The 20205-nt window shown below is 36.2% G+C and overlaps 1 protein-coding gene across 2 annotated transcripts in view; it reads right to left on the bottom strand.

Annotated features, from left to right (window-relative positions):
- Nucleotides 1-20205, bottom strand: part of RAB3GAP2 (RAB3 GTPase activating non-catalytic protein subunit 2) — a 48144-nt gene that overhangs the window by 4210 nt on the left and 23729 nt on the right. For both annotated transcript variants that reach the window (XM_065833829.2, XM_071805967.1), the window contains 21 exons: nucleotides 19851-19930; nucleotides 19647-19736; nucleotides 18718-18857; nucleotides 16755-16971; nucleotides 16288-16431; nucleotides 15946-16028; nucleotides 15349-15413; nucleotides 14857-14947; nucleotides 12035-12162; nucleotides 11097-11310; nucleotides 9900-9997; nucleotides 8936-9041; nucleotides 7777-7937; nucleotides 6149-6365; nucleotides 5616-5789; nucleotides 5382-5488; nucleotides 4297-4363; nucleotides 3431-3501; nucleotides 2641-2676; nucleotides 2003-2077; nucleotides 1574-1792 (listed from right to left, as the gene is read on the bottom strand). In XM_065833829.2, the coding sequence (XP_065689901.1) occupies nucleotides 1574-1792; nucleotides 2003-2077; nucleotides 2641-2676; nucleotides 3431-3501; nucleotides 4297-4363; nucleotides 5382-5488; nucleotides 5616-5789; nucleotides 6149-6365; nucleotides 7777-7937; nucleotides 8936-9041; nucleotides 9900-9997; nucleotides 11097-11310; nucleotides 12035-12162; nucleotides 14857-14947; nucleotides 15349-15413; nucleotides 15946-16028; nucleotides 16288-16431; nucleotides 16755-16971; nucleotides 18718-18857; nucleotides 19647-19736; nucleotides 19851-19930 (2583 nt within the window). The remainder of the gene's footprint in view (nucleotides 1-1573; nucleotides 1793-2002; nucleotides 2078-2640; nucleotides 2677-3430; nucleotides 3502-4296; nucleotides 4364-5381; nucleotides 5489-5615; nucleotides 5790-6148; nucleotides 6366-7776; nucleotides 7938-8935; nucleotides 9042-9899; nucleotides 9998-11096; nucleotides 11311-12034; nucleotides 12163-14856; nucleotides 14948-15348; nucleotides 15414-15945; nucleotides 16029-16287; nucleotides 16432-16754; nucleotides 16972-18717; nucleotides 18858-19646; nucleotides 19737-19850; nucleotides 19931-20205) is intronic.

The raw sequence follows: 20205 nt of genomic DNA, 5'->3' as shown, positions 1-20205 counted from the left end.
GTAGTTAAAAGAAAGGAGGCATAGGAACACAATTTCATTTTGCTCGAGACGTAATGTGCATTCTTAAGTGACAAAAGGTCGTATAATATAATGCTGTTAACAGGTAAGCAAAAAAAAAAAGGTGTAAGAATGATGGCATTTGATCAATGGTAAAATGCTAAAACAGGATCCAACTGCTTCATCAGAGCTGGCACACAGACAAGAACCTATGGCAAAACAAGAGTAACATTCTGCATTTATAAAATTCTAGTAAATCATTAAGAAATCTTCTGCACAGTATTACAGAATTAAATTGTTTTCTCCCCAAAAAGGATTAAATGACAGTCCACATCAGTGTCCCGGTTTTGTTAAAAAACAAGTTTCTCTTTTAGTGAATTTGCCTGTCAGCTAAAGCCTTCATGTTAGCTGCATTTTCCTGGAGAACCCGACACATGTTTTGGTAAACCTAGCAATGGAATGCAAACTTATTGATAAGCACGGATGGACATCTCACAAGAGGAGCAACGAGAAAACGGTGACCAAGAAACTGACCAACGGTGTATAACATTCCAGTCACGTGAATACTTCATATAAAAGTGGGAGATCACGAGGATCTCATTCCTTTTTCCTTTTTTCCCTTCTGCTCATGGCCGACATTAGGAGAGGACCTTGCGAGTTGTCCCGGCGAACTGAGGCCTAGTGAGAGACTGAATCCAGCTCCGGTTGGCTACAGAGTCTAATCCAGGACTTTCAGTGCTGGCTCTGCAGTTGCTGAGACTTTCAAGATTGGTTTTGTATATTATGTATTATTTTTCTCTAGTCTTATTAGTAGCATTAGTAAAACATCTTTAACTTTTCCAACTCTCTTCTCTCTGTCCTTCTTTCCCACCCGATCACCTGTCCTTAGTGGGAAGAGGGGAGAGGGAAGGGCAAAGGGGGGAAGTGGGGAGGGAGAGGAGGTTAACAATACATCTGCCAGGGTTTGATTGTCACCCCACAATCTAAACCCTCGACAATCAGTATTTCAGTTTCTTTTAGAATTGTGGTGTGGTAGAGTTCAATGTGTGGTGCCTGCTTTGTATCAGGATCACACTCCAATTGGAAATATACTGCCTTTTAAATGCAGTGACTTTTTGTTTGTTTGTTTCTATACATTAAACGTCAATCTCTTTAATCTCTTCAAGATGCTCAGAATTCTGGAATAATCATGGGCAATAACGGGTAAAACAGTGACACTAACATAACATTTCTGACCTTATATATATGTTTTCTTTGACCTGGCACTTCTCAAAGCAACCAGAAGACCCTGTTTTTCAGTGTTCTTACCATGCAGTATTTTCAGGCCAGCTAATCATTAAGGAGCTGACTCTCATGCATCTGAGGTCACTACAAATCTCTTATTCATCAGAACAAGCGTGAAGTTTGGGTTCCAGCCTGAATTCTGGTGACAACTTCATTAATGCACCACAGTGGAGTAAATGTCTTTCATAAAATTACGCATGGATTATTTAAGGTGTGAAAGCATACATTATAGATACCAAGAGGAAGGACAGCAATATTAAGATGTACACACGCAAGCTTTCAGAAGACGTACCTTGCTATCAAACAGCGAAAGAGGCTTGACGCTCTTCAGAGAAAACCTCATGATGGCATATAAGATCATACATAACACAAACTGGTGTTCGACCAGGGGGTAGTGAATGCGTTTCTGCTCAAGGGCGAGTTCCACTATCGATACCGGTCCTTCCACCAACATCCAAGCATCTTCGGTGTCTAAGACAGGGGCCTGCATTTCATCACTGCTAACATCAGCCTGCCAGGGCAACACACACAAAATGACACGGCTTTAATAACAACTTACCGCTTATCCGCAATAGAATTAAAAAAGAAAATTTAATGTTTTCTAAAGGTTCATGAGCATTTGTCTGAACTGAATGGTACAGAAATTAGTATAACAATATTCTTTAAAATTACATTGGAATCAAGTAGTTCCTTACTTTCTATGGGGAAAAAAAAAACTTACCTCTAGCAGCGTTTGCAGAAGATCTGAACAGCAGCCAAGAAAAGCTGTCATTGCTGTGTCACCCATTCCTACGTCCTGTTAACAGCAGGAGTTAAAGCATTTCAGTTGGAATTGAAACAGGCTTTTATTAGCTCTGTATATTTGAGAAGACAGTTGTTGGCATAAAACACATTGTTAAGCTCAGTTTATTAACCTATTATATTCAAAGGTAAACAGATATTCACTTAAGTACAACAAAGAATTGGAAATAACAGGGAAAAAAATAAGAAGTTAAATCTAGACATTTACAATATTGTATCTCTAAAGAAGACTGAATTCCTCAAGTAATCACATTTAGTAAATTTTATTTTCTGAGCATATCAGATGTCTTCCAAAAATTTCAACTAATGAAGTTATACATGCAAAAGAGTAGTAATTAGTCATATTATAGTCTCAAGTCTACCTTCTATAATATTTGAAGTTATTCTAGTGTTTAAATTTGCTTTGTCAGAAAAAGGTTAATTTACATTTCTTAAAATTAATAACATTTTCTCTAGGGGCGCATTTTGAATTTTTCTGAAATTCAAATCACAAACTGGTATTAAAATTAAGGCATTTTTATTTATTATTTCCATTTAGACAGAAGTAGTATTACTTGCCCTTCTGCATAATCTGTCCTTTGGAGCTTTTCCAACCTGTTAAAAAAAAATCAGCATGATTAAATAATTTTCATCATAAGGTATTTGTTATCCAGTATTTTAAATTATTATTTAGTATTTTCCTAGTATAAAATGAGAAAATAGTTCATATTTGCTTGATGTAATAATGTGTGGAAAAACAGTTAGTTAGTGAACGAGCAGCACACTACTACAGAAGCTGATTTACAATGCTGGCAATAGTTAAGAATGCTCAACAACATCCACAAAATGTTCTGTATTTTGAAGAATAAGAGCTCACACATGCAGAACTTGGATTGCCACACTGGGTAAAGCTGCTGCTTGTGGGAACCTGCAAGTTTCGTGGCAATAACTTACAGGAAACAGGCACGGGAAAACATTAAGTTATTTACTGTTTTCTAACTTAAAATTTTATATACACACATATATAGTTTCAAATTATTTCACAATACTTTTTATTTAGCAATTAAAAGCTAACACTGCATATAAACCCTCCGTACACATCAGCCAGTCCTGACCAGCTATTACTTAAAGCTGCCTATCGTTGATCGTTCCACAGATTTCGTATTTTAAAAAATGCATTCCTTCATCAATCCCAAAAGTTAGCTACATAATAAATCAAACAAGCAGTGGGATTTCAATGCTTGAATCAAAGATATTCCAAACTTCTTAAAAAAAACCCACAAACACAATGGTTTAAAAATACTAGTTTCACTTTTCAGTTAATAATAAAAATTCAGCCTCAAAAATATTGTCAGAATACTGCACTCACCTTGTCCATTAGATAGGTAGCAGAAGAAAGCCTTTTCACTATGAATGTATTCCACATCATCAGAGCGATACCTAGAACAATTAGAAACTTGTAAGCTTCACATGAATCAAAAGGAGATCTAAGTATGGAGTGAAGAGCAATAGAATGAAGGTGCTTTAACAAGGGGGAAGAGGAATTAAAACAACATGGTGAATGGAACACGAAGGAATTTTGAGTCATCCTCCCTGCTTCAGACTTAGACTTCAGATTTCTCAGGAGGAGCCCACCTTTGGTGATCAAATACAATCAGAAGTGCCATTAATAATTCATTAAAATTATTATATTATGCAGGCTGGGTTAAACATCATAGGCACACAGAAACTTCAGCAGTAAGCGTGAGGGTTGAAGACTGGTGTTTTAGGTATAGAGCGCTCCTTATTTACGTATACAGGCTACAAAAAAGACGATCGTCAGCACATTCACTAAACAGAGTTATCAAGAAATGCATGAAATGTATGAAAAGTGTCAAGAAGCATGTGCCACTATTTAAATACAAATTCAAAAAAAACGTTTCAGAGCAATTTTATTTTAAATTTTTTTTAGTTAAACACATTATCTCACCAACTTATTTTCACACTTCTGATGAAAAATCAGTTTTAACATGAAGAACAGAAGCTTGAATGCCAGCAGAAAGTTTTGGGGCTTTATTTCTGGGTTTGTTTTTTTGTTTTGTTGGTTTGGTTTGGCGGAGGTGGTTTGATTTTTTTATTGTTTCAGTTTTTTTAGACAAAATGTTCATCACTGCTATGAACTGCATACATTCACACCAGTTGACAGTCATTATTCTGTTTTATAATTTCAAAGATTAATAATAGTTTCATACATACCATGCTGAACGTGAGCATTAATGATGGATCTTAGATGGTCTATAGACCTAATGAGAAAACATGCTTCCTTATGTAAAACAAAAAAGCAAAAGAACAAGTTATTATGTTATTCAAAACTTGTTTTAAATGTAAAATATTGATTCTTAAAGGATCCGGGTAGATTATTTTAAAGCTAATATTTTGACAGTTATAAAACTTGGAAGTTATTCTGATATTGTGGTCATCTCTGACAAACATACCTGCTCGTGATAAAGTATGTTTCAGTAGTCATGAAACACATTGTGATTTCAGCACTATTTTCAGGATTTTGTTTCAGTGTGTGTACTGCTAACATACCCTTTGCTGAAAGGTACCACCACTGACTACAGTAATTTATCAAATACAAAATCCACTTGTGCTAGAAGGATTAATCTCTACTCCATTTCATTATGATGGAGTAAGCTTTTAACCTTAAAGCAATCTTCCATTCTATAGCAAAGTTTTATGTTGCATAGATCTAAGGTGTGTTAATCCCAATTTTATTATCAACAGAACATAAGACAACATTTTCCAATCCTAAAGAAGCTACAGAAGAGCAGTGCAAAAAAGGAATTTTTTTTTTTCTTTTCTCCTATGACAATTCCCAGCAGTGGTGATGGAATCCAAGAATATTCAAGAAAACTCTTCCCTCTTTAAATGGAATCAATTCTAGTCTGAAAAATTTAGTATTCTGTGGTCTGCTTTAGCATATTGAGAAAAGGTGCATCACTATTTTGCAGTACTTAAAACTGTTTTGTACTTGCACAAAACAGTCAAAATCCTCCTGCACGCTGCTTATTTGAATCCAGTTTCCACACTTCCAGTTCTGAGAATCTGATAGTTTAGAAACAAACTGTCCTGTCTTGGTGAGGTGCCACTCAGCCTCAGGACCCGCATTCATTTTCTCAATTCAGCTTGTTCTTGTCACTTATCACAGAAAAATTGTAACAAGTGTGCTTTCAAAGCACACTTCTTCATGACAGTTTTTATGAACTATTACAAACTTGTGAAACTGCTTCTATTGAGTTGGTCTTCACCATTACTCCCCACAAATTAAATTCTTTTACCTCTGGATCCTTATTCCACTGCACGACATATTCCCAACAGCAATGGGCGTGGAGCACATCCACCTTGAGACTACATGGAAATTGCCGATATGCCAGTTGCAGCAGCTCTAGAAAAAGGAAATCTGAAGTTACCAGACGGACCTCTTCCACTATAATTTCTGCTACTTCACAACAGTAGCAACTAGAACTTCTCTGCAGACATTTAGAATTCAAAAAATCATGTTATTTTCTTACCTAGGATTGTTTCCAAGCCTGCATCTGCTTCTGGTTCCTCAAGAGAGATATTAGTATGCGTTTCCATAGATTCTTTAGTACTATCTTCATTGTTCCTGTGTTGGGCCAAATTCAGTACAAGAGGACTGAAGCCTTGCTTAAAAACCCACTTTGCTACAGCATCAGCAATACCTCCTAGGACATTAAAAAAAAATTTATGAGGTATAGCCCATCCTAGAAGCTTTATGGCTCAGAATCAAAGCGCAAGAGAAGGGAAACGAGTTTTGACTTGCACCATTAATCACATAAGGATAACTTTGCCAATTAGAAAACTTCCTAATAAACTTATTAAAGGTTTTCACTGCAGTCTTAGAATAATACTCCTTAACAATTTTAAAATGTTATTCTGTGTGATGTGCTTTGATTTTTAATTAATAAAAGTAATCAGCAGAACAATTTCCAGTGCACTGTATATCATAAATTAAGGTAAGGATGGCTCAGAAGGATATTAGAAAGACAGTCAACCATCTTACCAAGAGGGGAAAAAACTGTACCTTTTCCAGCTTCGAGCAATTTCTTTACAGAAAGCCTGCCCAAAGGCTCAGTCTGGAGGGAAGAAACTCTTTTTGTCCTGTTGCTCACTTTGCTATGCAGCAGTGTTTGAAGTATCAGACAATCCTCTAATTGTTTCAGCAAAAGCTTCCAATATTCACTATCAAGGGAAAGTGTTTCCCAGGATTCCGTGTCTGAACCTACAGTTATTTGGGAAAACTAACAGAACACGTGAACTGGTTTAGATCTGCTCACTTCAAGTAGCAAAGTTTTGTTTAAAAAAAAAAAAATGCATAGTATTAAAATGGAAAGCTATATCCTAAGAGCTACCCCATTTTAAAGAAGAATTTAGTTCAAGACATGTACATTTAACTATCATGCAACCATCAATTAATATCCCACACTGCTCACAAGATGCACAGATTCTTAAACAAAAGCATAAGGAAATAAGAGGACCTGAAAGATCATCTTATAGTTCCATTTCAAAATTCATATTTAGTTGAGAAGTCTTTAAAATCCCTACATATACTAATAAGACACCAATATTTCCTACCATATTAAAAAGTATAAAACATGCACCATGAAATACTGCATCATACCACATCACATTTCTGTGCATTATTTCAATAATTTTCATGTTTATCAGCAAATGCTCTACTAGGAACCTCAAGAATCATCCCAGTAGGGTGCAGATCTGATTTTTAGCTTTGTGCACCAAGACAGCAAACTCCAAAGTTCTCAGAAGCCTGGCCATTAACACTTCTGGGCTTCAAGCCAAAGGATGGTAGGAAAATAAAGAGTAAAAGATAAACAGCTTCATGGAAGGTATATTTTGAGGGAAATAAAGCTGTTCTTTATTCTTTTAAGAGCTTAAGAGAAGAAAATGTGACAAAGGAGAGAGCAAATGGGTAAAGCATAATATGTTGCAACATATCAACATTCCTATTTGGGCAGTGCTGACAATTTTAATATACAGAATTGCACTAGTTAAGATGAATGCACAAAAATGCTAAAACACTTCCCAGCAATCTAGTTATAAATAAGGAGTCTATTTACTAAACTGAACACCACCTAAATCCCATCTAATCTGTTAAGACAAGCAATAAAACACCATATGCCTGGATTGGAATAACTTTTTCCATTTTGAATTGCAATGCTGTGTCTAGTTTGACAGTCTTAATACCAACTTTGTGAAAAGATACTTATTGCCAAGAAAACCAAACACCCATCAACTTAAGGCATAGTTACAGAAGTGTTGAGAAAATCCAGCAGTATATTTTAAAAAATGATAATAATTTTAAAAAATAACAACTACATTAAAACAGGTTTACCATTCAAAGTTCAGTGAGCTTCTCAAACTTATGTGGAAACTGTATAGGCTTTAAGTTTGTCAACATCACTCGCTATCAAGAGAAAAATCTCACTGTACAGTTCCCGTCATGTATTTAAATACATTTAGTAAACAATTCTGATATATCCCTCATTCACCTCAGCATATTATTCAAATACAAACTTTCAGGCATGCAGGACAGCATGTTTGTGCTCACGTTACAATGTCGACGAATGCTGAGGATGTTATTCCACCACAAAGACAGCAGTTTGCAGAAGAGGGAGGTCCAAGATGACTTACCTTTTTCTCTGTCACGCTGTCGATTATCTGCGCAGTTACAGAATGTCCAACATGAGCAGACAACAAGGCAGCGGCATTGCTTTCAGACTGAATACAAGCTGAACGCATTTGCTGCCACCAGGGGGAAACCGACTGCGTGTCCCACGTCTCATCTCTAGCAACTGCAGAGCAAGGGGGAGAGAGGAAATCAATCTCTGTCACGGTGTGTTAACAACAGTAAAGCAGCAACCAACCCTGAAAACAGCACTTACTAATACAGCTTATATCAGGAGTGATCTCCAATTACTCTACATTATCTCTTTCTAAATATGTAGCATATAATTTCTAGATTATAACTCAAATTTAAAATAAAGAGCAGAATGTGAACTATTCATTCTCCAAGTTCCATTTGTGGGCAGCAGGCAATAGACCTAAACCACTAGGCAGTAAAACCTGCTGCATGCTTACTAGATCTAAGGAATACTACTAAATGACACTTCATCATGCAGACAACTTCTTTTGTTATTTCAAGATGCCACGCATTTTCAGTGTACTCAAGTTGGCTCTCTTGAGGCTACCTCGTGTTCATCAGAATTAATTTATTGAGACAGCAGCGGGAGCTTATTCACACTTCCAGTTTCAAGCTGATAATGGTGCCCAATGGTGAACCAGACATACAGGAACCTGGCACAGACGCATCCATAGCAGCTCTGTGTGAGGATCAGTATTTATTGACGATACAACTTAGCCCAAATAATGGCAAGGTGACTTCATAGAGTACTCCTCGAGTTACAGAGATGTTCAATATACAAATGTTGCCAGAAGAATAGCACCTAAATGAGTTAAAGCAGCTCAAAGCAGAGCAAGTCAGCACAAGCGAGAGGGATAGGACTATACACTCAAAAAAATGAGGAAGAAGAACTGGAGAGCCACCTTCTGGTCCCAAACAGGAGTTGTCTCAACTTAGCGGAGAGTAGAAACTACAGGGCCTTTAATTGTGACACTCCCCAAATTTTGATTGTATATTTAGTTGGTTCATTAACATGCTTCATTTAGCTCTGTGACATAATTTGTGAGGAGGGAAAAAGCCCGAGGTGATAATACAGGCTAGTTAGAGTAGCAAATTTCTAATAATAATTAATATCAGTTTTGTTTCAAGTGTTCCAAATGCACATTTCACCTTTCATTTTGCTGAGAAGTGACAGCATAGTGTGAAGGCAACTGACAGAATCTGGTTTGTGTAGAATATCTTTTTCCTTGGAAAGCCATAAATTGAGAAGGAGTGACTGTGGAAAAAAAAAGATAACATGGAATTAAAGCAATAGAATGAAACTCTATACTGCAATATACCTAATGCAAACACTTTCTCAAACAAACTTTGTGTCATGTAACAGAAATGTTATATCCATGAAGCCTTAATATACAAACATAGCAAGTCAAAAATATATTGCATAAGGCACTCTATGACAGACTTTGAAATGAAGCAATACAACTTGTATCTTTCATTTAGAAAGGTATCTTAGGAAATGCCCACTTCTGAAGGTACAGTCAGCTAACACCAGTATGTTAGCAATCTCAAATTGGTAAACATTAGTAATTATTAATATTACAGCTGAAAATCTTAGCACAGACAAGTTATATTGAAATAGGTATTTCCATCACTATGTAGTGGATGGAAGAAAAGTAGCAAAAGACTACAATTACATGCAGATGAAAGATAAAGATGATTTTCTGAACACTACTAGTGATTCAAAAAAATTTACTTTTAATTATTTTTAAACTTCCTTGCTTGCAAAAGGAATTATAACAAATGTATCAGTGCTCAAAATTAACTACTCTCGTAATTTTTGCTGCTTTGTAGAAGAAATGTTCCGCAAAATTTCATATCATTTGTAGTCCCAAGTCCATACTCTAGATGTTCCCACCAGAATGCCCACATTTTCTACTAGAAGATTTTCTTTTTTTTTTTGGTGACATCTCTTAAGTGGGAAATATAAGCACCTAAAGAACTGAATGTGGGCGTATTTGAACATAGCCTGAATACAGCATTAATCCAAAGGTCAATATATTTAGAATTTTTCTTTTCAATGTTTTGTTTTCCAAACACTAAATCAAAGTTTTAAAGCATGTTAAAAATATCTTACCAACAAGCCTTGAGGTCTAAAATGTGCTGATTCCAACACACGACACATTTCTTCTGTGGAACTCTCCCCGCACAAACACTTCCAAAAGAAAAAGCTGCCTGAAGGAAAAATTAGTTGACGTTATATATGACACCTGAAGCCACAGTCTCTCCCCTTACACTTATACGAAAGATCATCTGCTGATCAGGTCCCACTGAGCTCAATATGAAGGACCAAGTTACACCCAGGATACCCTGATGGTTTACCCTCAGGGGTAGAAGTCGCTGGTGAGCCCTGTCCAAGGCCATGGGGAGAAGAGCATTTCTACACCAGTTCTTAAAACCAAGTATGGTGTTATAGCAGAGAAATGCAAGTTCTAAGATTACTTAGAAATAGCCTTTGACCTTCATATAGATGAAAGCCAAGCTCTTCTGTCTGACTTCTCAATCCCAATTCCTCTCAAAAGTCTGACAATTAAAGCCAAAAAAAGCAACAGGCTACAAAGTGAACACCATACAACACCACTGCATAGAAATCTGGTTTTGCACCACAATTTCCACAGAACATAAATCACCTGGAAAGACAGCGCCTTTGAGACAGATTTAACTGAAGCTGTTTCCATTAGTTATTTCTCAAGAGTCCCTCAAGGACAGTCAAGAATAGACTTGCAAACTGAAGCAGACTATAGAAAGAAACCTCATCCCAAACATCAAGACACACCCCAGATACTCTCCCCATCCCTAATATTTCAGATTAATGTTGTCCAAAACCTCCTCAACTCCACAAATGAGGGGTCCTTATTCCCTCACCTCATGGTCCTGTGCTGCCTCTGGTCAGCCCCCTCCATTCTCAGGGGAGCTGTCCTGTCATTAAGGGAACTCCTCAGGTGCTGTGGCCATGAAAGAACCGCAGCATCCAGCTGCTCTGTGAAGAACCTCATTACCACTGTCCAACTTAGTGGCATTAATAAATGAATGAACAGTGATGACATGGCTTTAGGATAATTATATCCACAGATGTAGTTAGCCTGTATTATATCCATCTAGGTAGAAAGACTTGTTCTATGGCTAAAGGTAAGAGTGATGCACTAGCACTGCCACATGCTACCTCAAGGCAAAGCCAGCTTGTTAAAGCCCCAAATTAAGGATAAAATATTCATACCATCTTAGATTATAATCAGTCTTTAAATCATTTGGCAAACAATTCAGTATCTCTTACCTAAAGCCACATATTCTCCGTCTTCCATGTTTTTCACGTTAATCACATCCTTTTCATATTCCAAATATTCTAAGAACATTTTCACAGACAATACGCCATCCTTCTCATCAGCAAGCTGAACAGTAGTTTGAGTGTTCTCTTTCTTGTAGTTCTCCAGTAAAGTTTGGAGTCTATGGAAATCTTTTTCTTCCAGGCGAAGCAGTTTAGCCAAGTCCTTAAGAGCAAAAGTCCCCAAAAATCAAACATCACAAGACTGATGCAAAAAGATGTTTATCAAAACACAGTAAAAGCTGAAACAAAAGTCATCAGAGTAAAAATATTTCATTTTGAACACTACATTTTAAAAGGGCCAAAATGATAGAATAATCTCAAAATCAGTTATTCATATAGCTCAAATGAAGACCTTGTCCAGCTTCATTTTTAAGGACTTCGACACATACATTTCACATATTTAGATCCTGGTTGTAATATAACAATCACCCAATCAAGCAAACAAGCCCATATAATACCACTCTATATTGCTTTTATAAATGTATAATTTGTAAAACTGCTTATATCAAAAGCAAGCCAAAGTATGGTGATACACAAGCAAATGTCAGAATTTGTAATCTCTATTGGTCTCAAAAATAGTCCTCAAAAACTACACAAAGTTAAGAGTATGCTATGTACTTGGGATAAAGGACTTAAATCAGGAGATCCTGGTTCTGTTTGCACTTCTATCTCAATTTCATGTGACTGTTAAATATTAGGTGGATGAATTAGTAGGCATTCGAATATGAAAAAAAAAAGGTATTATGAAATAATTAGTTCATTCAAAGTCCAGGGCCACAAAAAGAGGTAACCTGTTTACCTATTTATTTTATCCAAGGCCTTGAAAGCCTATTTTTATGCTTAAATCACACGATTCTATAAGACAATTGAATTTTGAATTTACTCACATTGTCCGAGGGTGGAGTGTCTTTCCGTATGCTTTGGGAATTTAGTTTGTTAACTAGTTCGTAAAGATGTAACAGCTTTAACTTGTTTGCGCAGAACTGCAGTAGTCCTTCATCCACACACTCAAGCTCTGAGAAGACATAAAACTACATTTGAACTTGAATATATAGCCCGGAATAGTGAAACACATCTTGCAGCTGCGTTATACTCCTCCTTCACCAGAACCAGAGGATTTATGTCTCTCAGTGTAATTTTTTGAGGCACTGCTGCTTGCAATGATAATATTTAATTCACAGCAGTATTAAAATAAAAAAAGAATTATTTTTATGAGAAGTGTTAGAGAAAGGCATCAGGCTCATTTTTAAACTGAAAGAGGCTGATGATGTGGAATTGAACAAAGACAAATTTACTGTGTTTTACTGGTTTAAGGCCAAACCAGAGATTGCCAAAAATTGAAATATACCAAGTCTCAAACATGTTTTCATTTATCAAAAATACCAAACAATAACATTTTACTCTTTTTGCCAATATTTTAAGCACATTCCTTGCATGACAGCTTGATATCTACTGATATGAATTCAATTTCATCTCTGCAAGACAGTGCCTTTTGTATTTCTACAATCTTAGTCTCAGGAATTTCATGTCTCTATTGGCATTCAAATTTCACTTACAATTAAAGCAATCAGAATTTAGGAAACTGACATCAACATAATGTTGGAAAAAAACCCAATAAAACTATTCCAACGTACTTGTTTTAAAATAAAGCATTTTACAGAGATCCTAAAAGGACCTTTCTATACAAAAGATATCTCTGAATATATCGTCTTCACCTGAAACAGCTTCTAAACACAATCTTCTTCCTCCAAACCCTTATACATTTCGACACATTGCTATTAAAAATCCTACAAACAAAAAAGAAACGCACAGAGCTTGATCTTTTCTTCACAACCACAGCACTGACAGAGCCGAGCATCTGCTTCACATTATCTTTTACCTGCTAAGCACAAGCAGAAGGATACACCGCTACTCTTCTGAAATTAGAAGGCTGGAACATCAGCCATGTTTGTTCTTTTTTGTGACTGTGAGGAATTAATGTCACATATGATAATAAAAGATTAATGCTGAAAAATACAAGCTCAAACAGACCTCAGTAAGTATCCTGTTTCCCCAAAATAAGACAGTCTTATATTGATTTTTGCTCCAAAAGATGCATTAGGGCTTATTTTCAGAGGACATCTTATTTTTCCATGAACAACAATTTACATTTATTCTTGAACCAAAAAAAAAAAAAAAATAAATCAACACTTATTCTAATACAGTCATGTCATCACATTCTGGAACATCAGCACAATTCTCCGATCTGTGTGTGAGAGCCTGGCACTTGCCAGCCCTTATTGTTTTGGGTCTTGTGGCGTCTTTTGAGTGCAATTCTCTTAGTCTTGTCCGCTTTTCTTGGTGAAGGGTCTATCTGCCCTGCTGCATTCTATTGCCAATTAATTTTACTTTTTTACATGTATAGCTGCCTGGACACTATTTAAATTTACTTTTTTTATGAACTGTAACTACGGCTTATTTTTGGAGTAGGGCTTACATTTTGAGCATCCTCAAAAATCCTGAAAAAATCATGCTAGGGCTTATTTTGGGGGTTGGTCTTATTTTCGGGGAAACACGGTATACAGTTCTGTCAATCTCTTTTCAGTGTAAATTGGCACGTTTCCATTTTTCTTTGCTAGTTCTAATAGAAATGTGTAATGTTAGTGATTTAGAAAGCCAGGCCAAAACTAGGTGGAGGAGTGCACATGTGAAACTCTCGATCAACTCTATCTACTTCAAGAAAATGGTGGAAAAAAACCAAACCCTATGGATGCAAGTGAAAGAAAGATTTCCTCTCAAGGCTTTGAAATTACAAAAATCTGTCGTCAGGTTCTCACTGAGGTAGGAGAGGGGATACAGACTAATTGACAGATGTTTTATTAAGGAATTCCACGCAACAGCCTTGGGGATTTCTTGACTCCTATTGCTAAACCCTCATCTTCTAAGAAGCTGAAATAAACCCAGTGATGACAACAAACAAAAAAAGCAGCAGACTTCTATTGCTGAAGAAGCCTCAATACATGCAAAAGAAGGGGCAGGCACATGCTTCTTCACTCTGTTCGTCAACATCCAGATGGATCTCCAAACTGGTATCACCTCCAGTACAAAGAAGGTTCTCCCAATTTAGAAAGATCCAAGTGTATCATTTCAAAGAAACAATCTCAGACTTTCGGCAACAAGATTTTGAGTGCGTAATGGCATTTCCTGACACTGGCTCTGAATCTCTAGCAAAATGTGAAATATAACTTCTGCAAAGTTTACCAAGAAAATATACCAGCCATCTGGCCAGAGCTCAGATCCTTAGTGATAAGGATTTTGTGCTTCCAGTATATTAAAATTCACAGATCTAAAGCACCATGTGCCCTCTGCCCTCCTTGGAGAGAGAAAATAGACTAAAACTTCTACAGGCAAAACTCTGTGAAAGTTTCTTTCTGAAGGAAGCTTTTACTGGATGCAAGTACTCAGCTCAGTTGGGTCTGTTTTTTAATATCGTAACAAGTTAGTATGCACATAGCAAGCATAGCAAAGCATACTTACTAGCAAGCTATTTGCAGTCTGCATTTTTAAAAAGTATATATATGTAGAAGCAACATCCTAAGATATCTAGCAGCAAAACTAAGCACACCAAATTTGGTCTCCCTGTGGAATAAAATAGTTCTACAACAGCCTTACAGCACTGCAGACAAAGTGCAAATGCCTCTCCATATTCGCAAAATAAATATCCACCTACCCTGTTTTTTTAAATTATCCATTAATGTCTGAGTGATGTTTGTAAGAGATGAAAGTGGCACACGTTCACTTGTCAATATACTTTCCAGAGCCTGTTAAGCAGACGTTCAACAGAATTAAACATTTACTTATTTTTACTGTCAAAACATATAAAGTAAGCCAACAAAGCACAACTCTGACAATGACTTTTCATCTGTATTTTGTCTTCACATATACTTGTGGCATAATTTGATCCTAATGAAACGTCTGCTCTCTTTTTGATATTTTGACTTTTATTATGCCATATGCCTTGGGAAGTCACAAGTCAAAATTAGTTCCAGTCAAAATGTTGTAAAAAGAAAAACAAAATCACCAAACCAGCTCAATTATTTGTTTCAAGTAATTCTAGAAAAACTAATACCATAACTTTAAAGATTTAAAAAGATTTAGTACTCTAATCTGATAACACTTTTTTTTTTCTGATATTAAAGTATACTGTCTTCTAAATATTCACCTGTTTCTTTGTAGCAGGGTATTTGATATCAAGTATTAATTCCTTTGCTTCAGCTTCAATCAAATCTGCAAAGACAATCATGGCTTTAGTTCATATTTTTCTGAAAAGTAAGTCAACATGCACCACGATTAAGATGCATGTGGGTTCATGCTATGGAGATGAAGACACTAAAAAGGTTGCCAAAATAAGCTTGGAGAAAATGAAACAAAATAACAGTTCACTGGCATCTCTTCCTCCAAACCTGTCTCTTTAAGAAATATATATTACTTACAGCAAGAAGGATATCTAGAGTCAAATGCTGAATTCTGTTACACAGCATAACAGATTGCAAATAAGTCAGGTTTTATGTAAGCACTCAAAGCAGAGTTTAGTTAAGATTTACATGGCAGACAAGGCTTGTACTGGACCCTTGTATAATATAAATTAAATCTGGTAGCTTATAAAAAAAAATACAGTCTACTTGAAGATCACAATTCATGGCACATACACCACTCAAAATGCACCACAATCATATCTGTGTTTGTACACTTACAGGACACATAATACACAAACCATTTGATAACATACAATCTTAAGAAATTATACAAGAGAACCTACCTGGATCTGAGGTTTTAGCTTTGAGTAAGGCATTTAACTTCTTCACTAGATGCATATCCTTTGCTCGCTCACTCTTCTTATCACTGAAGGGAAATAATTTTAATTTTGTACGTGACAAGAACTAAAGTGATTTATTCAGGAAAAAATATATATTTTTTAATTATTTATGCTGCTTTAAGGTAACATCACATATATAAAAATGAAGCTAATGCATACAAACCAATGAGATTATTAGCAGACTATTTAACTTGAGAAGGAACAGCATAATTGCTCTAAATAAAATATTGTTTCAAAAACAATAATGAAATTCATTTGGTTATACAGAGCACAAAAGCTCCTTACCTCAGTGCTAAATGGAAAGGTACATGGATAGTTTTCACACTTTCAGAGATTGGATCAACAAGGCATATCTGGTAAGTCTGGGGCTGCCATCCCTGGCTGGTCACGTTGTTTAGACCCATTATTTTATAACCAGGATACAACAATCTGAAACCAACAAAAACCACAGACTTTACAGTGAGGAACAAAATTAGCAACCTTCCCTTTCCACACACTGATTAAAAAGAATAGAAATTTTATAAAGCTAAGGTTTAACAACTGTTAAATGTGGTTATCAGGATGACTGTAGAGTGATGAAATGTGACAAAATCCCCTTCTACAAAATAACAAAGCAGCTGCATTCAGTAGAAACACTGTGGGCAACGCAAGAAGCCCCTGACAGTACCTTGCACTTTTACCACTGGCACTATCCACAAATCACTTTATTGCAGCAGCACAGCCCACGTACCTACCTGATAACTGTTCCTTACCTACAGTACTTCCCCACATTGAAGGCTCCAACTCGAGGCCCCTGCTGTGTGCTCCACACTTCCAGAATGCCCCTCCTGGGAGCATAGATCACAAGGAACTGAGCCACTCTGCTGGGACCTTGAGCATTTCCAAAAGGAGAAAAATCCATCTTCTCTGTTTCCCTCTCATGGAGGTCCTCTACAGTCTGTATCCAGCCAACCTCCGCATCACGGTATCCTTTGTAAGAGAAGACAAAAGTTCATTCATGTACAAAAAATATTACATGATTAGTAGGCATCACTGTCCACTTCAGTACTATTCCAGCAACAAACTGTTACAAACTTTGTCTCAAACTGCGCTACTCTGGCCAGCAGCAGCACTCCTGTCCGTGGTCTGTCCACTGGGAGCTGGGTCCACCAGAGGACTCCAAATGCAGCCTCCTGAAAAGCTTTGGGAAAAACAAGTTCTTCTGGGAGAAGCCACAAAAAACCCAAAATTCATCAGGTCTGTCCTCTGGACTTTACACCAATGCAAAAGCTCTTCAGAGAGGAAAGATCTGTAGTAAATGCCCAGATTTCTCATGTTTCAAAACAATAAAAAAAGATTTAAGGAAGGAAATTGCATAACCTATAGAATAGGATATGTTTTTATTCATATATTTTCAGCATTAAAATGCAATTTCTAGTAACCCAATAAAAATATTAATCTTTTCTCTCAGTAACACAAATCTTTTCGCTCATAAAATCTTCTTAAACAAGAAAGGCAGAGATGCTCTAATGACATCACTAAACTACGTAATGGTTCAGCAAGTACACATGAAGGCTCCAAACCACAAGTGAAATACTAATGTACAAAACAAGTTTATAACAATATATATTATACCTACAAGGTTGGAAGTATTCACAACTCAATTAACAAGAAAAGGTAGGATCGAAAGTATTCCATTCAGGAGACAGTTTTGCTTAAAAAAAAATAAGCAATTTCATATCTTAGCAGCCTTACTGGGGAAAAGCTGGCAAATTGTAAATATGTGTCCGACTATCAAATAAAGTTTGGGACTCTAACAGCACTGCCTAGAAAATATCAAGGTCTCAGCAATGAAGGAAAAAAAATGTCCAAGAATATCAAGGAGCACATATTATAGCTAATATGAGAGAAGGAGAGAAATATGAGAAAAGGAGAATGCACATGATTATTCTGCTATTACACTGTTAGCATGTCATTATGCTTGGACTCCATGGTCCTAAGGGTCTCTTCGCACCGAAATGATTCTATGATGCTATGTTGCTGAATTAGCTACTACATTCATGACCACTAATCTTCTGAATTGGTAGTGCAGGGGACAGATAAGAGCTAAAGATTTTCTACCTGGTCTTAAAACTTGTATTCCATCTCACAAAAAGCTACAAAATTTTAATTCAATAGAGAAGATAAGAAGTGTTGTAACATTAGGTATAATTACAATTTGAGAACTTAACATCTGCATTAATTTACAAAAGACCTCAGTTTAGAAGAGACTGAGCACTCTCTTCTTGTACAGTCACCATGGTGAAACTAAGAGTCTAACAAGTTGTATGTCCTGTTGCTAATTTTCCAAACTTCTGTTTATTTTCCTCAACAGAATTAAAAACTATGCTAGACTTTATTGAGAGAAAGAATCTTGGAGAATACAGCTAAAGTTCTTCCCAAAAAATTACTTGGTCAGAAGCTTTCTGTTGGGATACAGTCTGTGAGGAAAAAAAAATTTAAAAAATCCATTGAATACAAACCAAACAGAACAGTTTTGTTCTATAAGCCATACCAGAATTTCAGGGATTGGTACAACAATACCCTTATGAACTTTTTACTCCATCTGCCTTGATTTGTAATAACGCAGTGTAGTAAAGTCTGTGTTAATAATGGAAAACCATTTGGAAGTCTGAATATAAGAAGCCACACTGTTTTGAAGAATATTATTTTCTATACTAATATACACTATCATACCTTTCCACATGCGAACTGCAAGTCCTCTTGTAACATCCAGTAAAATAATCCTTCCAAAAGCATCTGTTACTGCTGCCAAAGTGTTACAAGGAGAAAGACATATTCTTTCACCATGGCGACGGGAATCTGGAAGTCCAAACCTAAAAACACAAATAAAAAAAAAGTAAACACACTAGATATCTATTTTTCTTCAGAATAAATAAACAAAGTATCTTATAAGGATTAGGATTCCTTTTTTTTTTTTTTTAAAGGTAAGATAAGGTATGGGTAAAATTAAAAGCAAATTATGAAAAAGGTTGTGCTGTCTGATCTCACAGATCTATTAAAGTCCTACTGAAAACCAAAGTTCAGAAACAAGGATAAATGATTGCCTTGTCATGCATTGTCAGGAAAGGATCTCAGAGCAGTGGGTTACTTTATAAGCTCTCTTATTGCTGAATAGTCTTGAGAGTACTTTAAAAAAAAATCAGGAAAAACAATCAGGAATTCAGTCTTTTACCAGCTTCCTTGATAACATTAGGCTACAACCTGTTGTGCCTATTAACCCCTGTCCACAATAAACAGAGAAGTGGGATACCTCCTAGTTTTTGTGAGGGGCTTTAAACTATAAGCAGCAAACACCTCATGCAGGTTCTTTGAAGCACTTCAGTGATAAACTTCAGGACTTCCATTTGTGTATTTCTACTATCATTAAACTGCGCACTGTTCTTTTATACTAACAATGAACCCACACACTGGAAGTGAAAGAGATGAGTCATTCTGAGTCCAGAATGATAAACTGAAATGAAACAAAGCTTAAAACCAATGACCTGCAAACTATTATCATAAAGAAAAATAAACACGTTCATCAATTATACACCTTTCAAAATAATTCCAATAACTGAAAACACAAAAGATCTAAAGCAATTGACATAGTATGTAAAACTTACCTCACTGCCAGTGGGGTTGCAGGTTCAACTTTTGGTTTCTGTTTTTGGGCAGGTTCTTCTTCATGTTTACTCTTCCAACCAAGCCAGCCACTTGCAACAGAAAAACACATTAGGAGAATCATATTAGTGGTCCTAAAAATCCTCAAACTATTATGTAGCTACTACAACAAAAAAAAAAAATCATGTCATTTCCCTTTTTATTACCTGGCAGCATTAAATAATGCGGAAGTCAGTTTACTTGCAACTGCTAAGGCAACATGAGACAACAGTGGCTGCGAGCTACCCTGAAAGAAAGGAACAATGTGTTTAGCAAGTCAAGAAGTAGTCAGCTCTGGGCCACCCTGAAATGAAGGAACAAAGTGTTTAGAAAGCCAAGAAATAGTTCTTACACTGAACTCAACTGCAGAATAGTTTTTCAGGCCTCCTATGGACTTTCAGCTCAGAAAGCATAGCTTTAAGACTCTGCAAAATTTTAATTCATTGCCCCCAGAAAAGCCATTCTGACATCTCTTTACCATTTCAAAATCCTCCTGCAAGTCACTGGTAGCTCAGTATGTTT

The sequence above is a fragment of the Patagioenas fasciata genome, chromosome 3, assembly GCF_037038585.1.
Source record: "Patagioenas fasciata isolate bPatFas1 chromosome 3, bPatFas1.hap1, whole genome shotgun sequence".
In the NCBI taxonomy this organism is placed as follows: Eukaryota; Metazoa; Chordata; class Aves; order Columbiformes; family Columbidae; genus Patagioenas; species Patagioenas fasciata.
The sequence above is the reverse complement of the archived record's forward strand: the minus strand, read 5'-3'. Positions and strand labels throughout refer to the sequence as shown.